Here is a 14,636-nt window from a genome sequence, read left to right on the forward strand (position 1 = left end):
CGCAGCCACTCAACTCACTCCCCCTGCACCCAGTAAGATGGGGAGAGAATCGGAGGAAAAAAAAAAAAAGTAAAACTCGCGGGTTGAGATAAGAACAGTTTAATAGGACAGAAAGGAAGAAACAAATAACGATAATGATAACAATAATAAAATGACAATAATAATAATAAAAGGATTGGAATATACGAAACAAGTGATGCACAATGCAGTTGCTCACCGCTCGCTGACTGATGCCCAGCTAGTTCCCGAGGGCCAGCTCCTGCCAGTTTATATACTGGGCATGATGTCACATGGTATGGAATACCCATTTGGCCAGTTTGGGTCAGCTGCCCTGGCTGTGCCCCCTCCCAAATTCTTGTGCCCCTCCAGCCTTCCTGCTGGCTCAGCATGAGAAGCTGAAAAATCCTTGACTTAGTATAAACACTCCTCAGCAACAACTGAAAACATCAGTGTGTTATCAACATTATTTTCATACTGAACCCAAAACATAACACTATACCGGCTACTAGAAAGAAAATTAACTCTATCCCAGCTGAAACCAGGACAACAGCTTTGTTATGTAATTTGCTCGGTTAGACTACAGGCACAGAATCCCTATTAAAACAATATTTTGTGTATATTTGTAGGTATGAAATAATGAGGAAAACAACATTTTCTTACTGTGATTCACAACTGCATTATGATGAACCAGAATTCATTTTTATTAACCCAAGGAAAAGATCCGTATCTCTTACCTTTTATTTCTGTCTTCTAACTGCAAGATGTAGACCATGTCATCGGTAGTGTGAAGCTTGGAACTGCTGTCTCCCCATTTCAGCTTCAGGCTCTGAGGACCTGCTGCAGCACACTCTAATCGAGGAGGTAAGGGTGGTAATGGCCTGGTTTTTGCTTTAATAAAGTGGCTAAATGGTCCAGCTCCAATTTCATTGACAGCCTGGATCCTGATCCTAAAAAGAACAGCAAAAAGGTAAATGTTAAATAAAGTGGTTTCACGAGGTTCTTGGTATAAAAAAAGTATCTCAAGAGACAAAACAGCCTTCTGGACCTCACTGCTCCATCACTAACACAGTGCCCACTCCCAGCTACCACTGCTTTGCTTTGGCAAAATGAAAGGCTCTGTAAATACAACAAGTATTATAATCCTATTTATACTGTAAGAGCTGCAGTGAAGATACCAAGAAATGCAGTAAGGCTGAGGGAGGGAAGATTTGGGTAAGCAATCTCAGAACCTGACGCAAGTCCCTTTAACCACATAAACAAGGGACAGCAGCACAGATACAAGTGCAACCTGGAAAACGTGAAGTGTGTAACTACGAATAAATAAAATGCAGAAGTGTGTTGTGGTTCTTTAACGAAGGTCATGGACTAATTTAGGTGAAATCATTAAGTGAAAGCATTGGCATCACTGCCACGAAACCCATCTCCATGTTGGTAAGTATCTCCAAAGAGCAGTATTATTTCAGCGTGTGCAGCATCTCACAAAGCACACTTTAAGTACATGAAACTCTACTGGGAAGAGCCAACCGAGAAGGTTAAATCTACAAACCTTCTACACGTCTCACACAAACTGTGGAATATTAACCGTCAGTGAACTATCTATTAGATCAAATAAAAGTTGGACTCAAGTCACCCTCACAAGACGCACAAAAGCTCTTGAGCTATTTGAATCACATTAAGGACATTTAGAAGAAGAGAAAAGCAGACCACCTACCTAGTCATAGAAGTTTTAATTCGGAAATATTCTTAAGACTGAGCTAGTCTCCTAAATTCTATTTCTTAAGATAATGACTCCTGGCTTCTGCTTTGTCACTTTCTCTTACCTGTCTGCACCTTAGTTTAATAATTTGCACAATGAGGAACTGCTTACAGGAATGAGTGATGAGTCGTAGTCTTTTACTATGGTAACGTCAACAACATCATCATAACAGAAATGCGAAATACGCATTTTGAAAGAGCTGTGAGGACTGTGTAAAATAGAAATATTGGTACAGACGAGCCTGAAAGGTTTCAAGAGTTTGTTAAATCAAACTGAAAATAAGAGAAAACAGTATGGGCAAACTAATTAGGTTTTTTAGACAGTTCAGCCTAGTTTAGATAGCTGGACAGATGCCATTTACTTTGGAAATCCTATGCACAGCAGCATAGTATTTTCTCATGGGAAAAGAGTCTCTACAAGAAATGTTGCTTCTTCTCAAAACTATCAGCCACCAAGAAGCCAGAAGTCCCTAGGGAAGGTGGTAGGGGGAGAAGGGAGAAGAGCAGAACCTGGTATATCCCTATGACTGCCTGCTTCAGAGAAAGCAGAAGATAAATAGAACTGTCTTTGGTTGGCATAGCTACTTATTTTGACTGAAGTACACAAAGTGATATAAGTTCATATAAACAACATATGAAAAATTACTTTGCTTTGAACATCAAGTTTTCAGCTCTACCATTAGAAAAAGATAAGGTAGAGTTAAAGGGATAGGGAAAAACCCTCCAGAGAACAATATTCCCCCTTAAAAAAAAAAACCAAACCAAAACCACCAAACCACATTTTCTGCAATTTCAAGAACAAAAAAGGTTAAATGATTAATAAACATATTGCAAAATAGTGGAGCCTTATCTACTCATTAGGCAGCTGAAGTAATTGTACACTGTAAGGATGTACTGCATTTACACAGTCATGTGTAAATGTGTGGTTAAAACCTTTGCTTGTTGACCTAGCCATTAACAAGGGTAAAGTATTGCTTGGTGTGGAGCTGCATTTTCCTTTTAACCTTCCTTTTAGTTTCAGGAAATGCATCCTGACCACCTTACAACACTATACAACGGTGATTTCATCCTCTTCCTCCCAAAGGGTCGATGGTATGAAGAAAGATCTAGCGGGAGCCTCCTCTTCAACTGCTGCATACAAGCATTTGACATAAAAAGAACAAAAGGCTTCTGTAGTATCTTAAGAAGTGTAATTAATATAGGCAGTGATCTTACTTCATATTATGTTATTGGTTTGCTTCAGATTGGTTAATGGTTGGACTCGATGATCTTGAAGGTCTTTTCCAACCAAAATGATTCTATGATTCTATGAGGAGTCATTACATTAATATTTAATGGTCTTTCTAGTAAAAAAAAAAAAAAAAAGTGAAAACTGCCTGAATTTTCACTGGATTCTGGCAAGTTATCTGTTAGCATATGCACATAAACAGTAACAGCTACATTATAAAATGCTACTACTTTTTTGTAGATTGTTTACAGCAACACGCTCGAGAGTACATAGCCTTTTTTTTGTTTTATTTTGTATTATTCAAAGTCCCGTTAACAACAAAGCCTCGCCTGTCCTCAAGCATCATAAATTTAACTCATTTCCAAACGGCAGCTACCACACTTGAAAACCAGCAGTGATTGAAACGAATCTCTCTCAAGTACCACATCGCATTTCTTAAGCAGAAGCTGATAGGTGTGCTTTTTAGATATGTGCATGAACATACATCTGCATTTACTTGTCTTCCCTTTGCCAGGTATTTATTCGCACAAGGTAAAAATGTGTCCCTTCCTCTTCCCTCATTCGTTGTTGCTTTCATCTGCTGCATGGTGTTCTCGCTCCCCCCTTCTGACTTTGGAGCACAGTAAGACTGATGGAAACTCATAAGCCTTAAAATAGACACAGGCATCTTTCCAGATGAACGATGATACTGGGAAAGCAAGAATTGATTTATTTGACTCTAACATGGCTGGATGTGGCTATCCTGTTTCTGCTGATTACAGCACCATAAAACTCTTTGTAAATTGCCACCATCATTCCCAGGTCCTGAGCTTTGTCAGACAAGCACAAACAACTAGTTTTGGTTTTCTGTGCACGCAGCAGCGTAACCTAGACGCCGCTCTCACCTCCCACCGAACCAACACTGAGTGTCTCCTCAATGGATATTAGGCCTTGGAAACGGCCACAGGGAAGGGGAGAAGGAAGAAGGGAAGAAGAAAGGGGAGAAAGGAGGACCGTCCAGAGGAGGAGGGAGAGCACGTGGTGGTGGGAGACCACCTTGTACTGCAGCGTCTTTGCTCCAGCGCAGGTGCTTTCTCATGTCCCTGTCCCGGTCTGTGACACTCGGAGCTCCTCCAGCGGCTGGGTGGCACAGCCACAGCAGATAAGGTAACTTCCACAATTAAGTGGAAACCAATTACTGTTTACAGAACTGATACTGGGAAAAATCAATTCTTTATTTTTGTGTAAGAGTAGTATAGACATGTAGAAATATTTGCAATAAAACCACTTCCTGAATTCCTTTCAACTTATTCACTAATGGTTTCTAAGTTAAAACACCCCAAATACCGTCTTGGAAAGGTGGTTTTAAAATCTGACAATCACAATTTGAAAGTAAGTTTTTGAAAATGTAAAGACTACGTTTAGAGATAGTACCTAATTCTGCAGACCCTGGACCAGTAATATTTGTATTCATTCTCACATTTTCCCACTGCATCTTTTAAACATTTAGAAAAAAATATATCAGACTAGGCATATTTAGTAACCATTAAAAGATCTTTAACAGACCACTCTATCTTGTAATATTCTCGACCCAAGAAAATAAACACACTAAACAGGATGCTATTTTCAGATTGGTCACAAAATCCTTTGTATAGTATTCCAACAAACTGAAAAATCACTTTTGAATTTATCTTAGAGTCTGACATGAGAAGAGTTTGACTCACTAGTTCCCATAAGTGGAATGCCACCCGTTGCAATACACGCGCCTGTGGAAACCTGTGGGAGTTAAAACGCCACGGACTTCAAAAGGGAGGAGAAGCAGCATGCTCCAGCATCAGCAGCAGCCCAAACGTAACGGATAGCAATCATACACAGCCCCCACAACAAGCCAGCCCCACAGATCCGCACTCAGACTGCATTCTTCTGAGGCTGGAACAAGACTTAGTTTTATACTCTCAAGCATAGATTTTGCTTTATAACCCACTTAAGCATTGCTAACTTAAGCATCCATGTTCATTCTTCTCTCTTCATCTTGGAAGATCTTTTCCTTGATACAGTTTAGAAATGTAAAATGTCTAGAATCTTTATTCCTAAACCAAATTAAAATTAAGGGTTGCTATTAAAATTTAATAAGGCTACTATGTGTTTCAGAATAAAATAAGCATTCTTAAAAATCGGAAGCTGTTTTGCAGTGAAGTATCTCAACAGCACAGCACAATTAACTATGGAAAGCGTTGAGCGAAGCTTGGGAACACAGTGTAACAGAAAATTGGAATTTCTATTACTGTTAAATACTTCTTTATTGCGGAATATTTATTAACTCACTTCTAGTTACATCAGTTCACAGAAAACCAGTCCAATATTACTACCCTATAATCAGAGCTTCCAGAGCTTCATGGCTATGTCAATAAAACAAAAAGACTGCAGAACTCTCCGATATATTTCTGCAGCTGCTCACCAGCAATGTCTGCATAGTGCTTTTGCGAGGCACCTGCTTTTTGCAACAGGAGTGCTGGTCTGTGTCTGACACTGGAGAAGTCCTCTTGAAACCAGCCCTACGCTGGCCGTTAGCAGCATGGCAGAGGCGTGCCCCGGTTCCTCCTGCCTTGAATGTATTTTGGGATGCAAATCCTTCTTGTGGCATGCTGGCTGGATTTGCTACTAAGATACAGAACCCATCAAACTTTTCGGCTTCAAGGCCACCTCCGCAAAGAGCCTGGAGTTTGCTCGGTGTATACTGGAGCTGCTCGTGTATGGCCATTCCCACACAGGAGCTGGAAGCAGCAGAGCAATGCCAGACCTAAGCTAACAAGTCCAACGGGGTGGACACACGTAGAGATGCTGTTAGAATCACACAGCTATGCAAAACAATGTTCCTTTCCCATTTAGGACTTGGTGGATTCCTAATAACCAAGATTTGCTTTCAATTTCGGGTTCCCACAAACAAAAACATTGACAGTGAAATTCCAATGCAACTAAAACATGTAAGTGCTTTGCTGATTTACTTCAAATTCTGCTGAAACTTTGGCAAGAGAGTTCAGAGTCTCAAACCCGGTAGTATTTGGGTTGTAAAGTCTAGGAAAAACAAGGCCTGGAAGAAAACGTGTTCACTGCTTTTAAACACAGTAGGGAATAAACACTTGAGAGAGAGAAGAGCTAGCTAAGTTAAACAAAGTTGACATGAAAAGAAAACCCACTGGTGAACAAATTTAGAGACTGAGATCAGCGATGTCCTGAAACACTCTTCTGATTAAAACAGGGAGGGCAAAAACACCAGCACCTTCTAGCATACAGCTTGATAAACATGTTTCTTACGGATGCATTTATCAGGGCACAGATGTTCCTTGATGAAGACAGGTGTCAAGACAGGCTTGAAGAAGAAATATCAGTGAAAGAGTTAACGACTGATAGCAAAACCACTTTGACCTGTCTATTTTTATCAGCAGAAAAATACTTCAAACTATAGATAAGGTGCTTTTGCAACTCAACTACAGTAATTTGTCTTCCATGACAGGCATGAGATGCAAGATTTAGGGTTTTCTTTCTCCTGTTTTATTAAAGAAAAGAGCTTTCATATATTATTACTTCTGATTAGTTGTGCACTGGTTTGTGCTCTTCACAATAATTTTTTTTTTTTTTGGGTAGGAACTTAGTCTTACAACAATATTCAGAACAGCTGCACTTAACGCTTGTTCTTCAGCCTTTTCATTTGGATCAGAGACAAGCAGACTTCCTGACTAAAAATATGTGATTTAACATGGTGCTTTTTACAAAATAGCCAAATAAGAACGCAAAAAAAAAAAAATTAAAAAATAAAAAAATATTCCAGTATGATCTCAGTGTAACGACACTTTTCATGGCAGCAGGAGTAAGAGCTTCATGGACGAGACTGCAGCATGATTATAAAGAAGAGTAATGTCCTGCCTGTCCTTTCATTCTATATCTCCAATTCCAGGCTTTGAAGACAAGGACATTTCCCTAAAGGAAGCTGTAGACAACCAAGAACCAGCTAAAAAAAAGACTGAAGGAGGAAGACTTCAGTGAAGAATTTAGATGGTCCATTCTGGCTGTCTTGACTGTGTTGCTCAAAGCTCTCATTTTGCTTTAGCTTTTGACTCTTGATCGAACATATGAGGAGAAACCAGGGAGTACTAGACTGCCCAACGATGGTGTAGTTCCACAGCTGGGTAGCCAGTCAATAGACAAACTCTTCAACTTCTTATGAGTTTTATTAGGTTTTTGATTAGTCTTCAATCAGTTGGAGTTGGGTTCCCTGGTCTGGCTTAGAGTAAGATCACATAAGCACCAGTGCTGACTCAAGGCAGAGGGCGAGAAACGTGGGAGAACACGGAGACAGAGGGAGGTCAGAAGCATGACAACAGCAACCTCAGTTGGCTCAAACCCTTGTGCAGCTTTACTCGTGTGCAGTATTTTCACAAATACCTTAAACCACCTTAAGCCAGCATGCCTGCTAGAAGACATGCTGGCCTTCCTTTCTCTCTACCCATTTACAAGGTAAAAAATATGATTAGTTTTCAACAAGACCAGTTTTCCCAGTCTGGAATGGTGCGATAACACTTTTCTGGCACAAAAGGAGGCAAGGAGGCTTCCTTTGACAGCAATACTAGCTTAAATTGACCACAAAACTAGGATCTTACAGCAGAAGACAAAAAAAAGCTTATACTTCATCACTGCCTTTGCCACAAAGGATCACAGTGTTACAAGCCACTGAAGAACTGGAGACAGCAATAATGTAGTCACATTTTCTGGATTTATGTGAGTGATCTGGAACGGAGAGGGTTCTGAGTCACCGAATTCCTATTTTGCCTTCTTTTTTCAGATTGCCACAGGAATATATATATATATATATATATATTTTAATGAATCTACTTTTTTTTTTTTTTTTATTACATGGTTTTAAAACGTAGATATTCTAGACAAAGATCAGGAACCACTGTACTAGGCACTGCAAGCAATATATGTTCCTCGCTTTAAATAACTTCTAGTATACATATTTGCATACTTGCTACAAGAAGTTCTCTTGTTTGGTTACATGATAGAATTTGAGAAATGAACTTTTCATTTAAACTCTGCAAGACCTGTAGGATTGTGACCTTGAATACAAAAAAAAAAAAAGAAAAATACTGCAGAAGGTCTGCACCATGTCTAGCTTTACAACTGTGTAATCAGATTTCTGTTTTCATTTGAACAGTACTTAAAATAGAATTTCTTTTGTCACATCTTCTGCTGTATTGCTGTTCATTGCCTGCATGGAACTGTTTTTTTTTTTCATAATTAGCAATTAGGGAAAAAAACATTAAAATAATAATAAAATTTTGGCAATGTCACTTAAATATTTAGACTCTGAAGCAATATAAAGAAATTGTTTTTAAATTCAGATTATCTTTTAATTAATCTCCATGTGCTAGAAACAAAAAATAGCTGTAGCTCTACAAATAAAAGTTCATTGCATGCAAATTGCTATCTCCTCCCAGGGATCAATACAGTTAATAATATAAACCCCTGGCACAGTACTGCTAAGCATCTGAAAAAACATGAGATGTCACATTCTAATTTTAGTTATTTCCCATTTTTGAAATTTATTTACCTACCAGTGTAACCTTACCTTAGCGGAGCAACTTAGAAAGAAGGGGAGGTCAGAGATAACGCAAGGAGAGGAGAAAGAGGAAAAAGGGGGGGAGAAACCAATATTTGAACATGAACTACCACAATTCATTCCCTAAAGGAACTATTGCAGATTTCTATGCTCCCTAGGTTGGTTGTTTGGGTTGTCAGGTTTTGGTTTTTTTGTTTTTGTTTTGTTTTTACTCACTCTACATGCCATAAGCATTTCCTATATAAAATTAAGCTGTGTGATCTCATCCTGACTGCTCTGTATCACATCAAAAAAATTGTACTCACCGGTATGAGGTTTCTGGAAGCAAATCATCGATAACGTAAGTTGTCACATTTCCTACTGGAATGCTGATGTCACCCAAGTCAATGTTGTATGACGTAATCTCAGCTCCGTTATTGCATGGCTCTTCCCAGTTCAGTACAAGGCACACAGAGGGTGAGAGGTGATAGGCATCCACGTGCTCATCCTCCAGCACAGAGAGGGTAGAGACTGCATCAGGCACAGATGCGGGGATTCTGCAGGTTACCAGGTCACTGTAAGGTCCAGCTCCTGCCTGGTTAACAGCCTGTGTGTGGAAAAAAAAATATTTTTACAGCATAAATGTTCTCTTTCACACATCTATCAAGTTCATAATAATGAACTGTGCAGCCTGGCAGAGCTGCATGCGTTCTTCAAAGAATATGCACCACCGGTTTATTCTCTAAAGCATGACTCATACCCTCTACCTATACTACAGCAATTAATATCTTCCTTTGTTACTCAGGAGTATCTCTCAGAAAAACTGGAGAATATTTCTCTTTTCCCTAATAGCTACTTAATCAAACTTAACAGTAACCTTTTTATCAGCAGCAAACTTTGTTTAGTAAGGGAAAATGTCACAGTCATGCTGTCAGTGACAGGTGACATCACATTGTTCAGCAAATTGGCTACCCCAAATTGTTGAGCTGCCCTGTATAAAATCCTTAGTATACTGCAGAGTGCAACATCAGATGTTTTATGCAAGCAGAGTACCCCTAGACGTAAGGGGCATTTGGCTCGCTGAGAGCTACACTGGTTCCTAACTCAGAGGATGGATAGCTAATGTCGTGCTAAAAAGTTTCTGATAAGAATATAGGAACTCAGCATGGGGTCAAGTCTATGACTCAGATTTCCCCAGAAGTCACAAATCACTAGCAAACCACCACCAAAGCACATAGCTCAAGAGAGGAGAGCTTCTCATCTTGACTCATAGATCCAGGATCCCAGTGGAAACCAAGTTTCAAAATCTGGCCCACTTCTCATTAATTGCAGAGGCTGTTGTCTTTGCAAGCTCAACATTGCACAATTGTACAGAGCTGGTTTTTTTATCAGCTGATGCTCAGTTAGTGGCAAATGTTGTATATGCTTCACTGGAATGGCTGAGGAAATGACTAATGTTAACTCCTCAGGATTATTATAAGCTCCTGTGCACACAATCACAGAACCATGCAGGCTGGAAGGAACCTTGGGACACATCTAGTCCAAACTGCTACTCCAAGTGGGGGTCAAAGCTGAATACAGACCAGGTTGCTCAGGCTTTTGTCCAGTTGGGTCTTGACAAATTCCAAGGATGGAGATTGCACAGCCCCTCTGGACCACTGTTACAATCCTTAATTGCCCGCACAGCAATAACTTTTTTCTTTATATCTCATCTGAACGCCTCTATTTCAACCTCTGCCTGGAGCAAAACTGGACACAGTATTCCAGGTTCTCATGAATGGCACGTAATGGGCAACACCACCTTCCCTCCATCTGCTAGCTGGGCTCCTCCTGATACAGCCCGGCGTGCTGCTAGCCCACAAGGTACGTGGAGAGCTTATGATAGCATATTATGGCACAGGCTGAGCTACAGGTGGTCCAGAAGGCAAAGACCTTCAAAAGCAGCTTTGACATTACCCAGCATCGTCCACCATTCACGTTTCCTTTGCATTTGGAAAAGCGAGCCCGGAGTCTCCCACCAGATTACAATTAATTAGAAAACTTGGGTTTACAATGTTGCCAGTAGAACTATGATGGCAAGGAAAGGACGTGTCAAACAATTGTTTGATTTCTTATCTGTGCTTCACTGTAGTGAATAATTTATTTCTGCTATGCATAATACAGACACAAAGCTGTGTTCTGTTTTTCCAGGAGGCGTTTTGTTCAATTGAAGAAAGAGATAATAAAGTTAGATTTGTCAGCCTTTAAAAAACCCTTCAAAACAAACCCTGCTCCAGGGACATCTTCTATTTAGTGAAGCGCTCCTAGAGCTGTTAGAAGTGAGCCTTGTTTCCTGGTCTGCCAATGATATTATTTGTCTTGCCTCTAAACCAGTGTTTAGCAATCTGTATCTTGCTCCAAGCAATTTATTTTCAGTGATGCTTTTAACTGCTTTATTGGACAATCTCATCATCCTAACTGATGGGAATTTCATTCTACTTCACTTCCTAGATATCCCCCCCCACCCCCCGCAAATGACACAATATTCCCCTTTGCAGAAACCACAGCTGTTTTCAGGAATATTCATTACAGGAAAAAAGTTGAGCAATAGTAAAGACAAATTGTCTGCCCTGCAGTTATATATGCCTGATTCCTCAGTTCTCTCTTTTTATTGAGTTACTGTAGATTGAGATAGCAATACTGTGTGTTTATTAGAAGGCAGAGTAAATGTGGTTTGGGGAATCTTTATTTTTAAAAAGCAAAAGAAAGATTTTTTCTGTTAAAGCTGCTAACAGGTAAGAAAACCTGCTATTATTCTCTCCTTTTTATTTTAAAAGAAAGACTAAAATTTCTGAAACTATTTAACTTTCCTTCTTTACCTGCTATACATACTTTGTTCTTTTTTTTTTGTAATTGTTTAAATGTTCCAGTGTTATAACAAATTCTTCTCCACATAATACACAGATCAGATCTAGAGAATGAAGCCCTCTAGAAAGTAATGCATGGGTCACTGACGGACTTCAATGAAATGTCTTAGTGCTGTCATGCATTTCATTTAACTTCTGCCTGTGGATTAAATTATATCGGCTGTGTTAAAAACTGGGTAGATTTGTGCAACATTTTTGTGGCAGGGAGTTTAAAATGAACGCCCACTCAAAATCAAAGATGCTATACAGCTGGCTGTTTCCATTTTTAACATTAAGACCCCCTTGAACTCCCCGCCGCTCACCGCAGAAGTGGTCTCACGGTCTCCTCCCTGCCCAGCGGATGCTGAATGCTTTCCCTCTTGCGCAAACAAGAGGCACTTTCTGGCTCACACTTCCAAGCCACTCATGCGCTCTTTCAATTCGCCTTCCCCAACAGTGCCAGTGCAAGGTATACGGCCAGCTATGACCCACTCAGAAAATACAGTTGAGTGTACTTAGAGGTGTGGGGCCCTAGCTCCTTGGCTGCTGGCCAGCTGCTCGAAAGCTACTTCGTTTAAAAAAAAAAATAAAAAATTCAATGTCCTGTTTAAAAAAAAAGATATAAGAAGGAAACACTCGACAGAAGCATGTTGTCCTTGATCAAAGAAACGACCCTGGGTGGTCCACACATTGCCAGCTGGGTGGGTACGTGAACTTTTGGTTGGATTACTGGTGGTATTCTGTCTTCACATACAAATAAATCTTGTGGAAGAGTATCTTGGGCAAAAATATTTTTACTTCACTCCCACTTACTTTACTTTCCATTTACTTTTCAGTAGACATAAAGGAGAAGAAGTGCTATATTTTTATTTTCATATATATATATGTAAAAAATATATTTTAACTGTTACTTTTTGCTGAAAATAACTGGAGAAAGAGATCAAAGAAAAAGAAATCATATAGAGACTCTACTTGAGATCCCATCTTACAAATCTAAGAGACAAAATGGTAAAGATGAGGACTCACTTTCTGGCAACTACCATCTCCTATATGCATAGGAATCCACTCGGCTGGTTTGCTTTACTTGATAAATGAAACAGATGTTGGAGTTCATTATTTAAGCTAGGGGTATCTTCAACATCCAGTTGGGAGGTAAATGTTATTTACATCTCATTACCAAGGAAAAAAACCAATTTTTTTGGAAATTGTCTAAAACATTATCATTTTGTTTTAATATCAGAGGGCAAGGTGGCTGTTAAAAGCATTATTCACCAAAAATAAACCACACTATACATGAGAGCAATTTTCAAGAGCTAAAAGTTATACCAACTCCCTTGTTTATCACTCTGAATTGTGCAGAATCTAAACTGTTCAGTTATATAGCAACAGTCTGCATTATTTAAATAAACATACATTCCTTCTGACTTACAGGACACATAACTTCATAGTGGCTAGTGACAAAAATAAAAACACAGTGGAAGGAAACTCTGTTTACATCTTAGATTGCAATGCATGCAAAACCTCTTAACTTCCATACCTGTAGCCTACAGCAGTAATGCGCTGCTGCTGACAATTCACTTATTTCAAAGCAGGTATCTGTGCCACTATATGCAAGTTGTAGAGATTCCTCATCTTCTCCCCACTCTAATCTGTATTCAGAGATGTCAGCACCAGAACATTCAGGACTCTGCAACACAAATATTTATGTGGTTCAATTCAGAAATGAGCACTTCAGATCTCTGTGTTTCACTGGGTAAGGAATAAAGTACATGGAAAAAAACCCCACATTATTTTTGAATTAATACGCCATTACTGCTGCAAATGCGCTGAATTAGTGTTCCCTAATAGGTTACTGAAACAGGCCAATTCTACACAAAAATTACCTGATAGAAATTCAGAGAAATGAGAAAGCTACTTTGAGTATTCAGCTACTTTGCTTTTCATCAGGACACTCAGGAATAAATCGTCTCTCCACTGGCTTGGCAGCAGCACAACCGTGCAGAACACAAAAAAGCATCAATATGGTACAGTCTAGTCGAGTGATCAAAACGCAGCTCTGGAAGAGCCAGCCTTCAAGCCTGAAGTAGTTACTCACGTTACTGAGAAAAGAATAACCTGAACAAGCGAAGAGCTCATCTGAGGTTTTCAGTGAAAGTCACCCATCAAGCTAATGGTTCCAGATATGGGACACGGGAGTGCGGACCTGGGTACGTTAATATCCACAAAAAGACTCCTGCAGGATCCGTATGTCCTCAGCAATCCCTTCATCATCCTGAAGTCTAGGGGACCATGGAATAAATACCTAAATTTGCTGGAGATGAGCTAGTGCAGGCATAACGGCATGGTTCCCGAAACAAAATATTTGGGGTTTTTACCAGAACTACCTAGAGCTGTACTGTGTGGACTGAAGCAGCTCGGGGAATCACTGCTCTACGCGCAGAGGTGCGGTCTAGGATATGGCGAAGACTTTGTGATTAGGGCATGCGAGGTGTAATTTCCAGTAAAAGGATCCAGCACGTTGCTGCACGACACAATGACCATCCTGCACACGCACATGGGTTTCTCTAGCTCTGCCTCTGAGCTTCCAGCTACTTGAGTAGGAGCGTTCAGAATTGCTAAGCCAGCGTTTTAAAACAATGTGTAAAAAAGGCGTAGTAGGCACCATGGTGTGCTCTCTAGCCAGACAGAAAAGAACTCCGCAGTCCCGCTCTGGTTTTCCTTCATATTCATATCAGCCAAAAAATGATGGACTCTTTAAGGAAATATAACCACTGCAAACCACATTACTCCTTCCGCAGCTTCATTTTTAGCTAGAATAAACAAATATATCCTGCATATAAATATGGAGCCTACCAGAAACACTGCTGCATTCGCTCATGGTTGGGGAGAGCAAATGCCTGTCCATATTCTCATTTAAAAGGTAACATTTAAAAGTTTCGTGCAACTTCTAGCTTAGCATCACAAACTGTTGCAAGAAATATTAACAAATACCCCAAACTGCACCAAATGCACCTCTTTCATTATAAAATTGAACTCAGATGACATTCGTATCTAGATATGTTGTTAGCACAATCAATTTAGTCGAGCATCTCGTGAACGTTAATAACTTCTTTTTCAACCCTCCCTTTTGTGGCGGGACACAAAGGATGCTGGGCTGGAATGGCTGCTAGGTTTTCAAAGAAAATCTGTGGCA

General features: G+C 39.8%; 1 protein-coding gene across 1 annotated transcript in view; it reads right to left on the bottom strand.

The window, feature by feature from the left end:
- Positions 1-14,636, bottom strand: part of FNDC3B (fibronectin type III domain containing 3B) — a 171,662-nt gene that overhangs the window by 28,977 nt on the left and 128,049 nt on the right. Inside the window, exons 20-22 of the mRNA XM_052803622.1 lie at positions 12,981-13,130; positions 8,885-9,165; positions 735-947 (exon numbers count right to left, since the gene is read on the bottom strand). Coding sequence (XP_052659582.1) covers positions 735-947; positions 8,885-9,165; positions 12,981-13,130 — 644 coding nt within the window. The remainder of the gene's footprint in view (positions 1-734; positions 948-8,884; positions 9,166-12,980; positions 13,131-14,636) is intronic.

This window comes from Harpia harpyja, chromosome 12, assembly GCF_026419915.1.
Source record: "Harpia harpyja isolate bHarHar1 chromosome 12, bHarHar1 primary haplotype, whole genome shotgun sequence".
Lineage (NCBI taxonomy): Eukaryota > Metazoa > Chordata > Aves > Accipitriformes > Accipitridae > Harpia > Harpia harpyja.